Genomic DNA, 18,322 nt, shown 5'->3' on the forward strand with positions numbered 1-18,322 from the left:
CAGCTTAATCTCTGAGTTCGGACGCATGTCGTATAACTCAAAAAATGCGATATTTTGAGTCTGTAAAGCGGTGGTAATTTTGACGGAAAGATAAATTTTGTTAACGACAGTTATTACGGCCAGCAGAAAAACGCATTTTATGGTATTTAAACTAGTTACTCCATTATATAAGAAGATCCATATTTTTATATGATCAGTTTTTTGAATTATAGAATGTGGCCTCCTGCGATCACCTAGAAAAGCTTTACTTTTAACTTTCATTTATATTATATACAACCACCAAATATTAAAATTATCTCGCAGCTAAATTTTTATATTTAATTACTATATTATGCGATTTAGCCATTTTGTTAAAAGTGTAGATATGTTCCACCCATAAAACCCAAAATGTCGCATTCCCTCACTCCCCCAATTCACCATTTTCGCCCCTCTCCCCCCTCTCGCCCAGCAGCTCCCTCAGCCGCTGAATCTCCAGATCCCGCTCCCGCACGACCCCGAGCCACTCCATCCGCTCGAAATTGACCTCAATTTCGATCATTTGCTTCATTTCTTCTGCGAAATCGCTCCTGGCGCTGAAAATGTCATTTTCGTACTCATTTTCGACCTCTTATAGCTGCTCGCTCACGTCGTACAACTGCTATAAGACCCCTTCCCACTCCTTCTACCCAATTTGCACGACCGAACCCTCAATTTCGACCACAGAATCTCTCCCAACAACACTCCCCACCATACTCCCGCAAACGCTCCTAACGCTCCGATTTACGCCCTAAATCCGACTGGGCGTCTTCGCGTAATTTCTAATTTCCTTAGTCACGAGCCCCAACTGCAAAGTCTCTTTATTCGACTGGAAGCCATCAACGCATTAATGCAAGTTCAGGAACATGCAAATTTGCGCTGCGAGGCGCTTGTTCCGGAGCTGCAAAAACGGCCGCAGGGCCATTGTGAGCGCAGACGAGCGGAACGACGTCGCCAGGGAAGACGTTTTGGCGGCGTTTCTGAGCTCCTTGAGGGAGCGGTCGAGCATGAGGAGCGACGTGCGGATGAAGGCGCCCTCCTGCTAAACCTGCTTAGAGGCCTCCTGCTGGTGCGGCTCGGAGCCCGCGAGGTCGACGAAGCAGATCGTCGAGGAGCGAATTCGCACGAAAACGAGGCAGTGGGAGCGCGAACTCGCGGAATTTAACTTCGTGGAGGCGACTTCGCGATTTTGCAGAATTTGCGAAAGCTGCGATTGGAGCGATTCGGTCGTTATCGCCTTCCAGGCCCGCGCCGGAAGCGGGTCGCTGCCGGTCCCTATGATGCGCAGAATGCTGCCCGTGATCAGGTCCTGCGCCTGGTTCATGTAAATTTGCACGGCCGAAATTTCCACTTCGCTGGACTGCAGGAGGTGGAAAACGGCCATTTGGAAGACTCCGGGCTCGTTTTATGAGCCGAATAGCGTGTGCGATTTTCCGGCCGACGTGACGCCGTATGAGAGCTCCAGGAGCGGAAATCCCTGTTCTGCGGCCGAAAGGAGCGGAAATAGCGCCTCAAACGCGTCGGAATTCGTCGAATTTGACGGTAGCGCTGTATCGAACTCGTGGGACGTTTCAATTCCGGTGATCGGGTCGTGCGTGATGACAAAATTGCCTTCTGCGCGGATGCAGGGGACGTCGGAAACGCGCTCTTTGGGGAATGCCGGGCGGACGCGCGCAATGACCGAAATCGGAGCGGGCGGTGCTGCGGAGACAGAAGAGGTCAGTTGTGACGCTGTAAGGTCCATATTCAAATTTGGAGTGGATAAAAATTTAGTGACTATTATACATAATTTCACATTTTGCTGCTAATAAGTTCCATGTCAGTAGCTAAAGCTTTTAGTTTTTCGAATTTGTTGGCGCCTTGGTGCTTAATAGTATTTTAGAATCTTGCGATATCTTTTTGTAAATCTACTTTGTCTGAGCAGACTTTCTTGTTTAGCGAATTTATGCTATTTCGCCATGCAATGAGCCGGAAATGGTTTATTTTCGTACTGTCTGGTAGATACTATTCAAAGGAATAATTCCGGATAGTACTGCTGTATTAATTGATCAAGTTTTTAATTTCAACAACGTTCTTAATGTAAGCATTATTGCAGTCTTGGTTATAATACACTTGCTCATTTTTATCTTCAATTTTTATTTTTATTTCTTATATCTTCTACTTAAGATAACTTATATCGCTTTTTGCTTATAATTGCTGTTCTTTTAATCTAGGTAGTTGTGCTATCCCATTATTATAGTTTCTAATCATCATATCTAGTTTATTTTTTTGAATAACATCATTATGTGAATTCTTCTTATCAGAAAAGCATGCATTTAAAACCTATCGAACTCTATCTTCTATGGTGTAATGCTCAGAAATCTTAAAAACCATCTCTTAAAATATTTACTGTTATAACCTGTCTGACATTTCAGCTTACTTCTCTATTATCTTAAAATAATTTTCAGTTTTGATATTCCAGCTAAGGTTAGATTTCCCAGTCCATTACTTGTTTATCTCTGCTTCATACTTTTCAAAATTTTCTTTAAGTTTAAATTCACTAAAAACCAATCTTTCATTAATTTATGAAATAACGGTATTTGTGCGATTTATTAGCTCCTAAATATACTGATTTTCAATCTAACCCTCTATATTACTTAAGTTTATTTTAGTTAAATAAAAATTAGAAGATTCCAGTAAGCTAAGTGTCTAAAAACGCTCCTTTTTGACCTAAAAAGTTACCTTTTAGTCTTTCAGTTCACAGTGTGTAAATGTTAACTATTCAAAATGCTTAGCAGTCAATGTATCAAAGAAATACATAACTTGCTAACTTTTAATTTTAAAATTACGTAATGTAGCAATTTTCTCAAACTACTACAGTTCTTCATTTACAAAAATTTAGAAAGGAGTGGTGTTGATTAAGTTTAACAGTAAATTTTAGGGGTTGTAATTATTTTATGATTTGTTTTAATAGGCCTTCATTGACTTAAAATTTACACGATTCTGCTTCAAAAAAGTGAAATAATTTTCCATTTCTAGCGAGTCAAACAAGTAGTATGACTATATGAAATTAATAATTGTGGAAATATCAATTCCATTTTCTGCATGGATAAAGAAAGTTCTCGAAATCTTGTTGTTATTGAAGGTCAAAATTTCGTAAATTTGAAGAAAACATGAATCCTATGACTAGTTCTTAAGATCCTGTATTTCGTGCAGCTTCTCAATCTGCAGGCTAAAGCTGTCTGGCGTAAATCTTGTAAAATTCTCCTGCACATAATGCACTTCCTGTGAATCTAGGTTATCCATCTCGGATTTTAACCTGCAAGAAATGTACTATGGGCGTACTGCGCTCGCTGTAAACCCTTGCGCAAAATCTTGTACTTTCTAGAGCATATCAGCGTCTCCTAAAAACAGGAAGCTGGAGTTTGGAGGCGCAGTCTAGAACGTCTCATTTAGCGAATTTTATGGCGGAATAGTCGCAGAATAGTACATGCTTTTGGTGTCCGAAGCAAGAAAAACTGCCGATTTCATTCGATATGTGGAAGGAAGTTAAATATATTACTAATTATTATATAATAATATATTTAAAATAAAATTTTTATATATATTAAATTATATAATAATATTGTACTGAAAACAGCGTTCTAACTCATCAAATAAGCATACCCAACCGCTCACTGCTCGTCTACTTTCCCCGCTTCTTTCAATTTAAATTTCAATTCCACATTCATTTCGTCTTTCCGCTCCACATTTGCACCTCCCTTCCTATTTTCCTAAAACCCCTTCCTTTCACACTCCTCGCAGGCCTTCCAAATTTCGTCCACTCCACCTCTTTCCCGCTCCTTCAAAGTATACAAATTCACACTCCTTCCTTTTTGCTGCCTTCCACTCCTTCCACTCCTATGGATATAATGCTCTATATCACTTGCCAAATCGTACTAAATAACGCAATTTACGCCAAAAAAGTCGAGGCCGCGGCAGGCGACGTCCGTGGCCACCAAAACGAGGCTCCGCTGCTGCCTGAATTTCAAATAATTCACTTTTCGCTCACTTTCGTTCATTGTGCCAATTAAAAGGAGGGAAGGAAAATTCGAATTCAAATTCAATTCTTGAAAAACCGATTTTGCCGTAGAATTTTCTGAGCAAAAAACGATGAAAGGAGGCCGATTTTCGGTCAAAATTTGCTTCAAAACGAGCGATTTGTGAGCGGATTTTCCGCAGTTCACGAAGTCGTGAAAAATGTTCTTATTCGCCTTCTGCCGGTTCAAAAAAATTTGCGCTTTATTGGCCAAAAAGGAATTGGCAACCAAATTCAATTCAGAATTCAAAGTTGCACTTAGGAGCGAAATTTATACATTTTGTTATTATTATATAATATTAAGTATATTATCAATTTTTTTCAAGTTTAGTTTTTGCAGCAAAGCGTCACATTCGTCGAGAACCAGGTAAGATATCGAAGAAAGCAGCGCCAGCGGGACGGCGTGCGGAGTGGAGATGCCGATTGCGAGTTTTGAAATTGGCGCTGAAGCGGAGCTCAAAATCGGGAATTTGATGCGCTGCGTAAGCGATAAAGCCGCTTTGTGGACCTGCAGGGCGAGCTCCTTCGTGGGGACGAGAATTAGCGCTCGCATGCCCTTTTCTGAGCCGTTTAGGAGCGAATTTACGAGTGGGATCAAGTACGCGAGAGTCTTGCCAGAGCCCGTCTGAGCGACTAAAAGCATGTCCTGGCGGCCCGAAATTGGCCCAAAAGCGAGGCTTTGCGGCAGCGTCGGCACAGTAATTTTTTGTGATTTTAGAGCGGTTTAAAGAGCCGGAAAAAGACCGGAAAAGGAGCGGAAAAGGTCGTAATTGTAATTTTCGAGCTCTGTATTGGCCTGGGAGAGGTAGGCTGCGTCAGTTTCTGGGGCGCCGTCCGCCGCTGTGGGCTGCTGCGATTGGATGCAGACAAAATTCGAGGGGTCCTTGTTCTGCTTGTTTCTGATCAGTTCGTAGGTATTGTCCAGTTTCTGCTTGTTGAATCGGGCGGATTTCGTGAGAAAATTGAACATTATGAAGTGGAAAGGAAAAAGAAAAAATTATATTAAACATATAATAATGATAATTATTTTTTAAGCGATAAAATGTTTAGCGGGTATTTTTAACCAAAAGAAGCGCAAAAGCAGAATCTGGACGTATTAGCGCTATCTGGCGACGATTTGACCGATATTAACGACTTTGAGCCGCTGGAACCATCCTACATCACGCAATCCCACATCAGCGAAATCGCCTCCCAACTCCACTCCACAAGGCTCAGAATTACCAATTTAATAGCTAACTAAGCCAAATATACCGCAATTTTAACGCTCCAAATCGCCAGCGAACGGTAGAAAAAGGAGCGAATTTTCGAGCAGAAACTATCCAAATCCGCCGTTTTGGCCCGCAAATTCGAGCTGCAAATTGCGCTCGAAGCCCGAAAGTCGGAGCTGCAGCTGCAGGGCAGCGAATAGCGCGCCGCCGTCCGCGCCGCCAGGAATTCCGCGCTCGCGGAAAGGCGCCGCGGGGCCCAAAAATGCAGAGAGGCGCGAGAGCGCGATTTTGAAATTTCGAGGCGCCAGGAAAGTGATATAATGAGCAGCAAAAAGGAGCGGGTCAGCGCGTCCAGGCGGTCGATTTGGGCTGGTTCGGGGTCAGCGCGGGGCGAGGAGATTCGCAGGGGGCGGGAAAGCGAATAGTTGGGGCTGAAAAGGCAGTTGCAGAGCCGAAAAGCCGAGTTGGCGGAGCTGCTGGGAATAGAGAAACTGGAGCTCGAAAAATCGGTCGATTTGAAGAAAAAGTGCGTGCTGCAGGAAGCGAAATTGCTGGGCATGCTGTGAGGGGTTGGGGGTTGGGGGGGGGGTGAAAATTTCGTATTTGTGTTTAAGGCGGGCTGGGGCGTAACTTTACCGCCAGAATGTCAGGAAATCACTGGCGCGGGATAAAGCGCCTGGGGGTCAATTAAATAATATATGTTAAATGATATATTTTAAATAATTTATTTTAAATGATATATTTTAAACAATTTACCCCATAAGGGACTCGAACCCTCAACCTCTAACTTAGAAGGCTAGCGCTCTATCCAATTGAGCTAATGGGGCATGTAAATTCTAAATTTATTATACTTTAATTAAATTCAAATATCAATATTTATTACAGCAAAAATTACTATCCAATTTCCACCGTTTAAGCCGCAAAATGCATCCCAAACTGGCCCAAGCATTTCCGGCGCGTTCGCCCACCCATTCCTTTATTTGCTCCACTCCTGCGAACCCCTACAATGCTCCCCCTCTGCACCCTCGCCGCAGCGCTCGTTTTCGGGCAGCTTTTCCGCCGTTTGGGGGCCCGATTCCGCCCGTTTGGGGGCCAGAAATCGCACGCGCCGCTCCAATTTCTGGCTGCCAGCGACGCCCAAAACGCAGAAATCAGCAGCATCCTGCTGCCCTGCACGGGCCGCTACGACCAGCCAGCGCAGGCGCTGAAGTGGCTCGCAATTCTGGCCGCTCGCCTCCCAAAGCAGGTCATGTTTTTGGTGGAGTCGGCCAGCGACCCTGCCCTAGGGCACATTTTCCAGTTCTTGGTCGGGATCGGTCTGGAAGCGACTTGCGAGATCTAGCGCTGCGGCGGATAAAACTGTGATCAGAACGGCTAGTTGCTTTCTGAGGGTGAAAATTGGCCGTTCCCTGCCTCCACGGTCCAAATTGTGATCTCCGGGACTTCTTACGACAAATCGCAGAAGATTCACGGGCTCCTCGCCGCTTTACCGCTTGCAGGGGGCGTGAATTTGGTCGTTCTGGACGATGACGTGTTGGTTCAAGCATAGCTGCTGCCAAACTTGGTGAATTCGCTGAAATAAAGTGATATAACGACGGGATATTCTGTAGAATATCCTATTAATAACAGGAACTACTGGAGCCTGATGATATGCGCTTATCGCGCCATAAACTTGATATCTTTTTCAGGCCCGTAGCCGCCTTTCCTTTGGGGCGGAATGTTCGCGATAACGCGGGCGAAATTCGACGAATTTGAAGTGGAAAAGCTATATCAGGACCACTGCTACAGCGAGGACATGAGCCTCTCATTTCTGGCGCGGCAGCGCGGGCTTAGCATCGGAACAAATTCAGGGTTACTGGCCTCGAACCAAGTCGCTGACGTCAGCTTTATGCAGTATGCCAACTACACCAAAAGATAATTGTACGTTTTGACGATGTACACCAATAAGGCACATTTTATCTAAAACACACTCATGCTGATGGGGATCGCGTTAGGAGGACTGTTCGTGAACTGCATTCTGGGATTCGCCGTTTTTCAAGTTTGTAGCGTGGAATTATTATATTAACATTATTATATGGTAATATACATCGTTTGTATTTTTTGGGTCGGAAAAAGTGTAAATGTGGCTATCTCGGGCTGCCTAGCCTAGCTGGGGCAAAGTGTAGAGTTAGGGGACTTCCGAATGGGACTGGCGATGGTGGCACATTTGGCACTCCTACCAGTCTTCGTTCTGTAGGTAGTGTGCACTCGTAGAATTCAGTGGGGCCGGTCGATTTTTGAGCGCCGCGACGGTCGTGTTTTCAGGGTTTTCAAGGATCTTTCGGAGTGAAACATATACTGTCAAATAATCTAGAGTAATATCGATCAAATAGAAAGGAATGAAATAAATATAGTATTATTATATATGAATAAATCTAATATTAATACGCATTTATTATATGATTTCACTCCTTCGATCGATCATCCGGATTTCCGTTATTAGTCTCTACATGGCGAAGTAAAATGTGAAGGATGTATATCGCAATTGTCTACATTATACGCGCTTCATAGGACAGTACAGCTATGATAGCCGTCGCTAGGGCAAACACTTTTTCAATTTTCTATATTACATATTTTAAATAAATTAGGTGAGTTTGGTAGTAAAGAGATAATATCACTTGTTTCCAAGCAGGAACATTATTTCCATGCACCAGTCCAAACTTTCGTTATTTACACATGCTATAGCGTCAAATTACCTATCACCAAATTTTTTGAAGGTTAAATCACCATTTTCACCACCCGCAAAAGCTCTTAATCCCTAGAATCCGTCATCTCCTACAACTAATATGATAATAGAGCCGTGCGACATTTTACACTCTTCGTTAAAGCAGCATCTGCTTATTTCGTATACCCTAGATGGCTTTGTCGATATTATCTTTTGCTTTGTAATAGTGCGTCTAGCCTAAAGCTATTCTATCACCGTGTCATTTATTACTTATTACTTTAATTCGCTGATTTCCGTCTTATAAGCATAATTTTCTAAATTTAAATCTCTAATCTTAGATGTTGAAAATTCCCCTGCACGTATTTAAAAATTCATGCCGCGAATTCTTGTTATTAAGAAATCAGCACAAAGCTATGCTCCTGGGCCAAAAATAATAAGCTAGTGGTCACTTTGTGAGAAAGGTATTTTAAGTTCTGACACGTCTTCAGTTACCTTATCAAATTTGAAATCTAATGAGTTGAAGCGTACTGATTTAGGAGTGAATAGTATGTCAGACTAAATATCAACTTTAATCTGGCGCATTTAAAATATATAGACAATACCTATTAAATATAATTAATAATATGTTATGAGAATTATTTATTTTATAAATATAATTTTTAGTTTTGTATAATAATTATATTACCCTTCCAATAACCACTTCACTTGATAATGTCTAATTAAACTCACCCAGTCACCTAATTTGTCAATGAGTTTTTTGCACCAGATCGTGTACTTCTATCACCAGAACTTTTCTATCAGCTCGATTAAGATATTGCTCTTACATTTGATCAGGCAATGAAAATCCCAGTATTTAATTAAAAAATGACACAGTATGGTGAAACGGCTTTCATCGATGCTATCAACCGCTCAGAAACAGTTCAGCTATACAATAACAAAATATAGTTAAAACTGAAGTCAAAACCTCTAAAAATTTGCATTTGCAAAACTGGAATCACCTCAGTTGATATATAGGATCTGCTTAAAAGCTTAGAAATTGTGAAACTAGATCGTTTCTCAGTAATGGCAACCCTAACTTTTGACGAAGAGAAAACGACCAGTGCATCTCTGCAAGCATGCCTTGAAAGTGCTGGATTCTAAAAAATTTCATTTTAAAATGAGCCCCTGCGTGATGCTTTTAGAAGAATCACAATGGCTGGTGGAATTACCCCGGCACAAGTAAAGGAAATCCATGACAATTATCATAAGGCTCTTAATGACAAATTAGTAGCTTCAAAGCCCAAAGGTGTTTATGATATGAAGACAGAGGAATTCAAGAAGGAAAGTGGTTATGGAAAGGATATTGAGGTTCAAGCAACCAAATTAAGGGAATTCATAAAAGATGTTTACGACGGAAAGAAGGAGTGGAAAACGGTAGAAATGGCTTCCTCCCCTGTAGTCAGCAAGAATGCGGCTAAAAGATTATGGTGCAACGAGAAGCAAAGAAATGGTAAGAAGCTTGAAAAAGAGGTCGAATAAACGGAGTGATTTCTCTTATGAAATAGTTTTCAGTTCACTCTATACCACGGGCTTAGCGATTTAAAAATCTCTTCTAAGACCTCAAGTTTAGCAATTTCAAATTGAATTCCATTTTCCACTCCAATTTCTCGAAGCTCAGGGGCCTGCTAATTTCTGTTAAAGCCTCCCCTGTTGCGAGTTTCGGTATCAGCACGGAAAACTTCATCGAAAAGGTAATGGAAAACCCTGTTATTCTGTCCCAGCGGATCGATGATTTTCCAGAGCTAGAAAATGATTTTCGGCGGTAATATCACAGAATTGGAGTGAAAAACCAATTTAAAAATGAAATTGAAGGCCAGCACTTTAAGGAAATTTGCAACAATTTCAGCGAAATTTGAACCGCGCAAAAAGCTTGAAAAATACAGCAAAACGCACTAAATAACGCTATTTACGATCATGGTAATAACAAAGGGAAATACTGGAAACCGCAGAGCAAAAACGAGCTGGCAGCTCAGATTTTGACCATTTTGATACCCGTAAATTTTTAATTTGTAAAATAATTTTTATATATTATTATATATTCTACTGAATATATTTGGAAGCCGTAGAATAATCTCAAAATAAAAATTACCGGCTTTACTCGTATTTTCACCAATGCCCTAAATGGCCTCTGTATAAGACGTCCCGACGACAATCTGCGAGTTCGTTTTGTCCAAAAACGCGTTGTACGGCGCTGCCAGAATTTGCTGGGAAATGAAAAAAGGAACGGGATAAATTTTTGACAAAATTCTTTCCACTTCACTTCGCGGAGTGGGAATGGAACCCACCACCAGTGGACTTTGAACAGTTTTTTCGAAATATTTCGAATTTGGGTCAAAAAATCTTTCGGAAATTTGGAAGTAGAAAATTTCGTCAAAGCGATAATGCGTTTTTAGGGGATAAAAAGTCGATAAATTAGCGGTTTGGTCAGCCAAAAACTGGTGCACATTCCGGCCGTTTCGGGTGAAAATAAGCGAAATTTCAGTGTTTTCAGGCACGATTTTGTACTGAAATTGCGTTTTCAGCTGCAGCTGCGCGATGAGGAAAATCTCGCGAATTGAGAGGTCTTAGACCGATTTCGTGAAGGAAATTTTCGGCCCTTTCGTTCTGCAGTAGAAAAAAATCTCGTAGAACATTTTTAAATAATGTATATTAATATATAATAATATGGTTCAGTCAAAAGATGGTGGAAGGGAGGAAAAATCGGGTTACTAATATTAATATTATATATTATTAGGATAAGTTTGCTGGGGGTGATTATTATTGGGTGATTAGAGATTATTATTGGGTTATTAGAGATTTTAACAAGCAAATTGACAGCTTTAAGAAGCAAATTGGTCGGTTGGTTAGGGGTTATTTTAATTCACGGCCCAATTTTTAGCGTAATCGTCGTATCCGTAATTTTGAGGCTCGTAGTTCAAATTCATCTCATCTACTTGGTAGGAACTGGTTTATTGCTGCATTTAGGGCTGTTAGAGGTACTGCTAATCGTATTAGTTTTGCTGCTATTGCTAGTTGCTGTTATTCTACTAATAGTTCTATTACTAGCCAGGATATTCGTTCCTGACGTCATAGTTCGATTGCTGTGTATGGTAGCTCTACTGTTATTATTAGTATTGTGCTTATTAGTATTACTATTAATATTACTATTAGTACTGCTCATCGTATTGTTGGCTCTACTTTTTGTGCTTTCCGAATGGCAGCGAGCCGGAAATGTCATTTGTCAGTTCGTTCGTCACATTCCCGATAGCGCCCTCAATTGCGTTTTTAATGAATTCCATTTCTGAGGCAAGTAGGGTTGGTATATAATAATTGAGATGCAGAAATTCAGACCGTAAAACTGTCTATCTGCTACTAAAAGTAGAGGTTCAGCTTTTTCAGATTTTCCACTTCCTCGTCGTAGACGTTCAGGGGCTTCCGCTTGTCCTGGGATTGAATATTAGAGAGTTTTTCGTCAAAGCTTTTTAAAGCGTAGTCGATAGGGTTTACTATAGTGTCTTTTGTAGGATTTGCTGGCTTTTATGATAATGTTGTTTATTTGGTGCGGATATGCTTAACTGCATAAGGGTCTTCCATTGTGGCATAGGGCTGATATTGCACTTTCTTAGGCGAAAATGCGATGTCTTAGGTGTCATCATATCGTGGAGCAATTTTTTACGGAGGTCTTAGCGCAGGCTTAATAGGTTTCCTAGCAACGATACCAGGGATTCTGCTTTGCACTTAATTTTAGGCCAATATAGGCTATTTAACTATTTTTGACTGTTCTGGACAAACTTGTTCCTGCTATTATTTCGTGATTGTTTTGGTATTTTAGGGATTATGTGCAGTATTTGTAACTTTTAGAACATCTATATTCTCGTCACTAACGCTAATTTGTGATAATTCACAAATAGAAGACTGCTGAATAGCAGAACTGTGTTTTTTTAGTTACCCAGTAATTACTGGTTATGGTGTATCTTACCAATTTGTCTTCTGCTCCTGTAAATAAAGGATTTATTTTTACATTTGGAGCATTTACTCCTAAAGAATTTAATTTTACTGCAGCATAGATTTCTATTACTAAATAACCTAGTTTTGAGTTAAGTTTTAGCTTTAAATTTCGTGCTAGAATTCCTGATATATATTGACGCTAGAGGTAGGTTCCTCTGGTATGGATTAAACTGGTTCTAAGATTTCTAGTTGGGTGGGTTGGGCAGGTGATTTATTCAACAAATTGTCAATTTTGCTTAAAAGATCGTCCATTTTTTGTGTTTACTAATTAATAAAATCTGCTTAAATAACCGACTCGTGCTTATAGAATTGTCTTTAAACAAAATCTTCAGTTTCTTTGTCCAGCTCTTGGTCCTTAAGTTTTTTAATTCTGCTGATTTTTGAAGTAGGTGCAATAAGTGGAGATAGAGATTTCTACATATTCCTACTGGTAGGCTGAGACAGCTTAGCAGGGCTAGGGGTTGGAAAATGCAGACTGCTTTCTTGGGGATTTTAACGAGGCTTTCCCTTGAAGTTCCATTTCTCAACTTTAGGTGTAGGCTCATATCGTGGTATTTCAGAAGTTTCTAAAGGTATTGTTTCAGATATTTCAGTGTATGATGATTCTGAGCTTTCGTCTTTTTAGTCAACAATTTTCCTTCTGAAAATTGGTCTATATGGTGAGTCTAGAGTATTCTACTCTTATTATTAATCTAATTATTGTGGCGATGATTAAACTTACTAGAGCTTTGTATCTTATAAAATTCGCTCTGGAATCCCAGATTTTGACAGATGATATTAAGTCGGATCAGTTTCATCAATAATTGAATATTAATTAAAATCTCTGTCCTTTGTTGGATATTTCAGTATAATTTGTTTGGTTGGGGTGGATGATATTTTTTAAAACTGTGGGCGATTTTATGAAACCCTCATTTATATTTTTAAAAATATATTTATAATACTATATATCTAAATCATTAAACTTTCTCAAAACCCACCAAAAATACATCCATCAATAACTCCATACTTTACCTTAATTCCTTCTATTTCTTTCTAAATACCACTGTTACTGCATGCCAAATCCTTTTTTCGGGCATCAAGTTAGTTAACAAGTTGCTCATATCTTTCACTATCAATTTCAAAGTTAATCACTTTATTCATTGATTTGACACAGTATATAAAAGATCCAGGTTATTAGCAGAATAAAAGTTATGTATTATTATCAATAAAGTAATTATCAATTTCTAGTGTTATTTAATATAGCAAAGACTTCAATGATGTTATTGTTTAATGGTTCATACTTTATTATTATATTTCTAATATATTTTTTAGTAAGCATAATTATTTATGATTTTCAATAAATTAAAATGAATCATCGAAATTGTTAAAATGAAACAATGGAGTTTAAGGAAATTATTGTTAACATATTTGACTAACCGAAAATTAAGACACCTACTTATATTGGTGCAATAGCTACTAATTAATTATACAGTTTAAAGATATTCTTACACATTAGTCCAATATATTTTCTGCACGGTTTAATAGATAGTAGTCATAGTTTAGTAAAATCGATAAAATTTAACTAAAAACTCTATAAATAGTAATAATAGATATATCTTATTCGAAATTAACAGATTTTATATTTAGATAATCTAATTCTTATTAAATTTCTGAACTAGATAAAATCTATAAATCTGGATACTGTTACATTGAATAATTTAGCAACTCATCAATCATATTAAATTATGTAACTTCTTCGATAGTGCTAGACTGTGGCGTGAAAGATTCAATCTTTGGAGTAGAAAAATATGAAGTTTAAGAAACAGCTTCTAATTAAAATGTATAGATTTAGGTAATTTCTAATATTTTTTAGAAATTAAATTCATTGAGTAATTATTTTATCGTAAAATAAGCAGGATTAAGACAATTTTCAAAAACAATTTTTTCTGTCTGCTAAATAATTTTGTCTAAATTTTCATACTCAAAATGACTTAGAAACTCCTCATTTTCAAAATTAAATTATACATTAAATATTTTTGATGCAGATTATATTGATGCAACCAAGACGGCATTAGGGCAATAGTCTATACATGATTACAATGAAAAGAATTACATAAAAATCTATTTAGCGATAATACAAATTTCACTACCATATTCTAAGTCATCAGTTAGGTATTCTGCTTAGTTTATAGTATGAAATATCTTACATTTTTCTTCAAACAATGAAAGATCCGAAAACTCGTCGATTTCGTTTAATATTTTTGGAGTTTTTAAGTTCTTCTTCAATTAAAGCTCATAAATTTTGGCTGAGGGTGGAGGGTGTAAAGGAGAAAATATTTTTGGTGTGGAAATAATTACAGGCTAATTATTTAAATTTTATGGTGATGTGGATGTCCTGAATGTAAATTATTGTCGTGAGTGCATTGCCCTTATTCGAGCATTAGAGTTATTCTGTATTCTGATATCTAAAAGTTATGCTTCACTGTACATTTAGAATTTTGAATATTTATGTAGAATACAATAATATATTAAAATTAATAGTTTATCGAAGAGCAAGTAAATAATGTAGATTAATTTAAAAATAAAATAGCTTATATTATTAAAACAATTTAAAGCTGTAGATGATTTTATATCAAATAAATATCTATACTACTCATTTATACAACGCTATAAAAATTAATACGTAAATGATTTGCCAGGTGTTTAGTTTTTCTTAATTGACAAAATCTATAGGAAGTATTGAGAATCTAAGAAATTATTTATATCAAATGTGAATAATGTTAAACACTATACTAAATATATGTTATAACAAACTTATAATTCTTATTATTCTAAACGTTGCGCATTTTTAAAGATTGTCAAAAATTTATTATTCATTATCATTATCAACCAATATTCTAGTTCATTGCAGAGATTTAAATAATTGTCATAGAATTAAAAGTAATGAAATTGGTTGTTATATTAGGTATGCAAGTTAGTTTTTTTCGTATAATAAAAGAAACTACATGTTCTGAATTAAAAATATGATTTAAGTATGTGGATAATCTTCACACTAATAATATTCTATTGGTTATAATGTTAATTCTTACCTGAAGATAATCCCATGCTGAGTTAATTAACAAGACAATTCAACATGCAATGATTCGTAATAATACCTTTAATTTGATATTAGTACGCATAAAATATAAAATATCATAATAATGATATAAAAGTATAGCACTTGTAAATAATATCAATAAAGAACAGTAGATATAGATTCTATTTAAATTTTAAAAAATTATCGTGGCTAAGTTAATAATGTCTACTATCAGTTAAAGAATGCAATTAAATTTTATTAAAAATTATTTGCTTCTCTATAAACTTTGGTAACTATTTTGTTATTTCATACAAAAATGGTGTAGTTAATTCTTAGTTCTGTATAAGTAATATAACTTTATACTATTTATTATTTCGATTCATATGATAATAATACTAGGGTTACTGAATACCTATAATATTCATATCACCACTAAATAGATCTTTATCAACTATGTAAAAGAATGTATAATGTTTTTTAGATATGAGATAATGTTATGAAATAAGTAAAAATAATAATATTAGTTAATTCCAATTGCTTCACAAAAATGCTTAAAGTTCTTTAGGCGAGAAAATGATTCCTTTTTCTACGTCACTTTTCAAAAATGTACTTTCGTAAAGATAGCAGAAAAATACTGTATCTATAACTATGCTGATTATATTCATTATATAGTAGCTTAGAATGTAACTTCCTATTGTAGAAACAATAATAGGAGCCACTACCATTTCAGGTTACGAAGTTGATTTTACTAAGAAATAACAAATGACTCCGGAAGATACAGAGATTAATATCTTACCAACAAATAAGAAAAACTTTGAAATACCTTTTACGCCTACAGAAGTAAATAACGATCCAAGAATGAGTCTCAGAGTTTTCCCAGTAGCTATAAAATAACCATCACCGGTTATTGCAGCGCATACTTGTATGTTTCTATTTATCCACTCAGTTATTTTTTGAAGACAGCGAAGACAGCACCTAGTAAACCAAACAGCTGCTTAAATTATCTTAGATTATGCCAGTTTATTACTAGCTTCCATACGTTTTACAATATATTCAAAACACCATCTTAGTAAGACTACAAACGCCGTTATAAAAGATGTAACTAGTACAGTACCAAATGATTTAAAATAGCATTTTAACGCATTTGAGAATAATTTAGGGATACGAGCGCTCTTATCCTCGGTAAAATACCATTGTACTACGCACGCGGAGACAATATATTCAAATGAGCAGTAAATAATAAAGAATCCCCAGATAATTGTGAAAATCATACTGACAAAGTAAAACACCTGCAAATACTAGGTTTCTGGTATTATTAACCCATCAGTGTCGACCATTTTTATGAAGCTGAAGCTGTTCGTTAAGGCATCATAATTCCCAGAAATGTAGTAAAAGTATGTTAGCGGTACGGTCCATGCGACATGAATTAGACTAAATACCACGAAAATGATGGGAAGAAAGAATACAAACCATGTACGCGTTAGCGATGTCAGTGCAGCCTTAATCGTGCCGCTAGCTATCAAAATAGCCTTCGAGAAAATCAAAATCATGATAACAAGAACTCCAGCTACAATAGACATAAGGATACCGCCACTCAAGAACCATGTGTACTGGTTTTTGAGCGACTGATTAAAAATACCAAACGCCTCCTGTTGGAACCGAAACTGAGCTTCGATGAAGAGGTAGTTGCTGAATAAGATATACATTCCGAAACCGAGAGCACCAAGGCCACAAACCATGGTAAAACCTAACGTAAAACCGACCAAGAAACGCAAAAGGATCAAGTAAACTACCATCAGCGCCACAGACAGCCCAATAGAAGCTAAAACGTAGCTCCAGTGCGCCTCGATCTCCGTCACGAAACTACCGGCGATGCCGCTGAAAAAGCCCTCCAAATAGGTCGAGATCCCGCCAATGACCTACAGCTGCTAAATCGTTTTTATGTAGTCGATACCGCAATAATCGATGCCAATAGCGCTAAAAATCGTCACCGGCGCACTGTCGCTAGATAGCTTATGGCACATGTTCCCCAGGTACGTGTTGCTAACATCGACCTTCACGGCGGCCTACAGCATGCTATCCAGCGCTGCGGAGGTCTGGAAGACATCCGTTTCTGTCGCAGTCGCAATTTTGTTGTAGAGGGCCAGGAACTCAGCTGAACACAGCATTTGCTTCCCAGATGCACTGCAGTCCTAGTTCTTGGGGACGCACACGAATCCCGATAGCGTTTGGAACGCCTTGGTAGCGCTTTGATCGCTGTTCCAGGTCTGCGCGCTCCTGAAGAGTATTTTGGAGGCAGTGGAGTTGAAGATACCACCCGATTGGAGTGTTGCACAGTCGAAGCTCGACTGTGCCACAGCGACGAAGACGGGGCAGAACGCTGTGATCTGGGCGAAGTTCGTCAGAAACGTCGAAAAGTCGGATGCGAAGGGGTCGATTTGCGTGGCCTGACCACAAATTCGGCGGTTTCCATCTGACGGGGATATGATAATAGTAGTCCTGCTAATATCACTGGAGATGTTAGTTTGCGTTGCGAAAATGGCGATAATGAACGCTATCCAGCCTAAGAAAAACAGGATGCACAAAATATCACGAGATTTGCGCGTATGGGGCTGCGCGAGCGTGCAGTGGTAGGTGGGTTCGGTGGTGCGTTTATTACGCATTTCTGAGTTTTGTTTGAGGGGTTCTAAATAAATAAATATAAATATGCAATTTTTGAAACTAAAGATTCTTAGTTTTTTCATAGGAGGATTTAGTGTGTTAACTGAGCAAATTTCAAAAAAGTGGTTGAAAATGGTTTAATAGAAAATTAGGGTGTGAAGCGGTTGAAAACGGCTGTTTATGACGGAAATTATTCAAGAAATGTATGGTTAGAGGGAAATGTGTGAAATGACGTTTTCGTGGCAGTGATAATTAGGTGATTTTGCGTCAAGATGTCACAGCGTGGGAGCTGATTGCTTCTGAGACAAAATAGGATAATTATAACGGATTATGTATAGGATTCCGTTAGAATAAATAATTATCGTGTTTTTAGAAAACTTGGTTAAAATTAGGGCTTTTGTTACTCTCTATTAAAATATAACGATTCCTTTGCATGCTGTATTTACTTTAGGCATCCCTGCGTATATTTTAGCTTTTTGTTTTTAAAGCGTACTCGATAAACTATTTGAATAATGTTTTTATTATACTTTTTGGGTTTTGAAGAACCTGAAAACCTATAGTAATTAAATGTTAGAATAAAGAAACCAAAAAAGGAT

At 38.0% G+C, this 18,322-nt stretch overlaps 12 protein-coding genes and 1 non-coding gene across 13 annotated transcripts; 3 read left to right on the plus strand and 10 right to left on the minus strand. All coding sequences in view use genetic code 6, as the record gives it.

The window, feature by feature from the left end:
• Window positions 1–400: 400 nt before the first annotated feature.
• Window positions 401–1,759, minus strand: SS50377_27839 (Kinesin-like protein; the record flags this gene model as incomplete). The annotated part of the gene is made up of 1 exon (XM_067911618.1): window positions 401–1,759. The coding sequence occupies one exon, from the start codon at window positions 1,757–1,759 to the stop codon at window positions 401–403; it is 1,359 nt and encodes a 452-aa protein (XP_067760640.1).
• A 47-nt stretch (window positions 1,760–1,806) lies between these two features.
• Window positions 1,807–3,525, minus strand: SS50377_27840 (uncharacterized protein; the record flags this gene model as incomplete). Its single annotated transcript, XM_067911619.1, has 1 exon — window positions 1,807–3,525. One exon carries the CDS (start codon window positions 3,523–3,525, stop codon window positions 1,807–1,809), a length of 1,719 nt encoding a protein of 572 aa, XP_067760641.1.
• A 143-nt stretch (window positions 3,526–3,668) lies between these two features.
• Window positions 3,669–5,042, minus strand: SS50377_27841 (ATP-dependent RNA helicase; the record flags this gene model as incomplete). The annotated part of the gene is made up of 1 exon (XM_067911620.1): window positions 3,669–5,042. One exon carries the CDS (start codon window positions 5,040–5,042, stop codon window positions 3,669–3,671), a length of 1,374 nt encoding a protein of 457 aa, XP_067760642.1.
• A 72-nt stretch (window positions 5,043–5,114) lies between these two features.
• Window positions 5,115–5,846, plus strand: SS50377_27842 (uncharacterized protein; the record flags this gene model as incomplete). The annotated part of the gene is made up of 1 exon (XM_067911621.1): window positions 5,115–5,846. The coding sequence occupies one exon, from the start codon at window positions 5,115–5,117 to the stop codon at window positions 5,844–5,846; it is 732 nt and encodes a 243-aa protein (XP_067760643.1).
• A 187-nt stretch (window positions 5,847–6,033) lies between these two features.
• Window positions 6,034–6,107, minus strand: SS50377_t20132. The gene has a single exon. It is a non-coding gene; the product is annotated as a tRNA-Arg (tRNA).
• A 179-nt stretch (window positions 6,108–6,286) lies between these two features.
• On the plus strand, window positions 6,287–7,609 carry SS50377_27843 (Ceramide glucosyltransferase; the record flags this gene model as incomplete). Its single annotated transcript, XM_067911622.1, has 1 exon — window positions 6,287–7,609. The coding sequence occupies one exon, from the start codon at window positions 6,287–6,289 to the stop codon at window positions 7,607–7,609; it is 1,323 nt and encodes a 440-aa protein (XP_067760644.1).
• Window positions 7,610–7,933: 324 nt separating this feature from the next.
• On the minus strand, window positions 7,934–8,566 carry SS50377_27844 (uncharacterized protein; the record flags this gene model as incomplete). The annotated part of the gene is made up of 1 exon (XM_067911623.1): window positions 7,934–8,566. The coding sequence occupies one exon, from the start codon at window positions 8,564–8,566 to the stop codon at window positions 7,934–7,936; it is 633 nt and encodes a 210-aa protein (XP_067760645.1).
• A 129-nt stretch (window positions 8,567–8,695) lies between these two features.
• SS50377_27845 (uncharacterized protein) lies at window positions 8,696–9,511 on the plus strand (the record flags this gene model as incomplete). Its single annotated transcript, XM_067911624.1, has 1 exon — window positions 8,696–9,511. The coding sequence occupies one exon, from the start codon at window positions 8,696–8,698 to the stop codon at window positions 9,509–9,511; it is 816 nt and encodes a 271-aa protein (XP_067760646.1).
• A 20-nt stretch (window positions 9,512–9,531) lies between these two features.
• Window positions 9,532–10,656, minus strand: SS50377_27846 (uncharacterized protein; the record flags this gene model as incomplete). Its single annotated transcript, XM_067911625.1, has 1 exon — window positions 9,532–10,656. The coding sequence occupies one exon, from the start codon at window positions 10,654–10,656 to the stop codon at window positions 9,532–9,534; it is 1,125 nt and encodes a 374-aa protein (XP_067760647.1).
• Window positions 10,657–10,692: 36 nt separating this feature from the next.
• Window positions 10,693–11,301, minus strand: SS50377_27847 (uncharacterized protein; the record flags this gene model as incomplete). Its single annotated transcript, XM_067911626.1, has 1 exon — window positions 10,693–11,301. One exon carries the CDS (start codon window positions 11,299–11,301, stop codon window positions 10,693–10,695), a length of 609 nt encoding a protein of 202 aa, XP_067760648.1.
• A 46-nt stretch (window positions 11,302–11,347) lies between these two features.
• Window positions 11,348–12,922, minus strand: SS50377_27848 (uncharacterized protein; the record flags this gene model as incomplete). Its single annotated transcript, XM_067911627.1, has 1 exon — window positions 11,348–12,922. One exon carries the CDS (start codon window positions 12,920–12,922, stop codon window positions 11,348–11,350), a length of 1,575 nt encoding a protein of 524 aa, XP_067760649.1.
• A 54-nt stretch (window positions 12,923–12,976) lies between these two features.
• Window positions 12,977–15,124, minus strand: SS50377_27849 (uncharacterized protein; the record flags this gene model as incomplete). The annotated part of the gene is made up of 1 exon (XM_067911628.1): window positions 12,977–15,124. One exon carries the CDS (start codon window positions 15,122–15,124, stop codon window positions 12,977–12,979), a length of 2,148 nt encoding a protein of 715 aa, XP_067760650.1.
• Window positions 15,125–15,604: 480 nt separating this feature from the next.
• Window positions 15,605–17,728, minus strand: SS50377_27850 (Plasma-membrane choline transporter; the record flags this gene model as incomplete). Its single annotated transcript, XM_067911629.1, has 1 exon — window positions 15,605–17,728. The coding sequence occupies one exon, from the start codon at window positions 17,726–17,728 to the stop codon at window positions 15,605–15,607; it is 2,124 nt and encodes a 707-aa protein (XP_067760651.1).
• Between the last annotated feature and the right edge of the window lie 594 nt (window positions 17,729–18,322).

Source organism: Spironucleus salmonicida, chromosome 8, assembly GCF_000497125.1.
Source record: "Spironucleus salmonicida strain ATCC 50377 chromosome 8, whole genome shotgun sequence".
Lineage (NCBI taxonomy): Eukaryota > Fornicata > Diplomonadida > Hexamitidae > Spironucleus > Spironucleus salmonicida.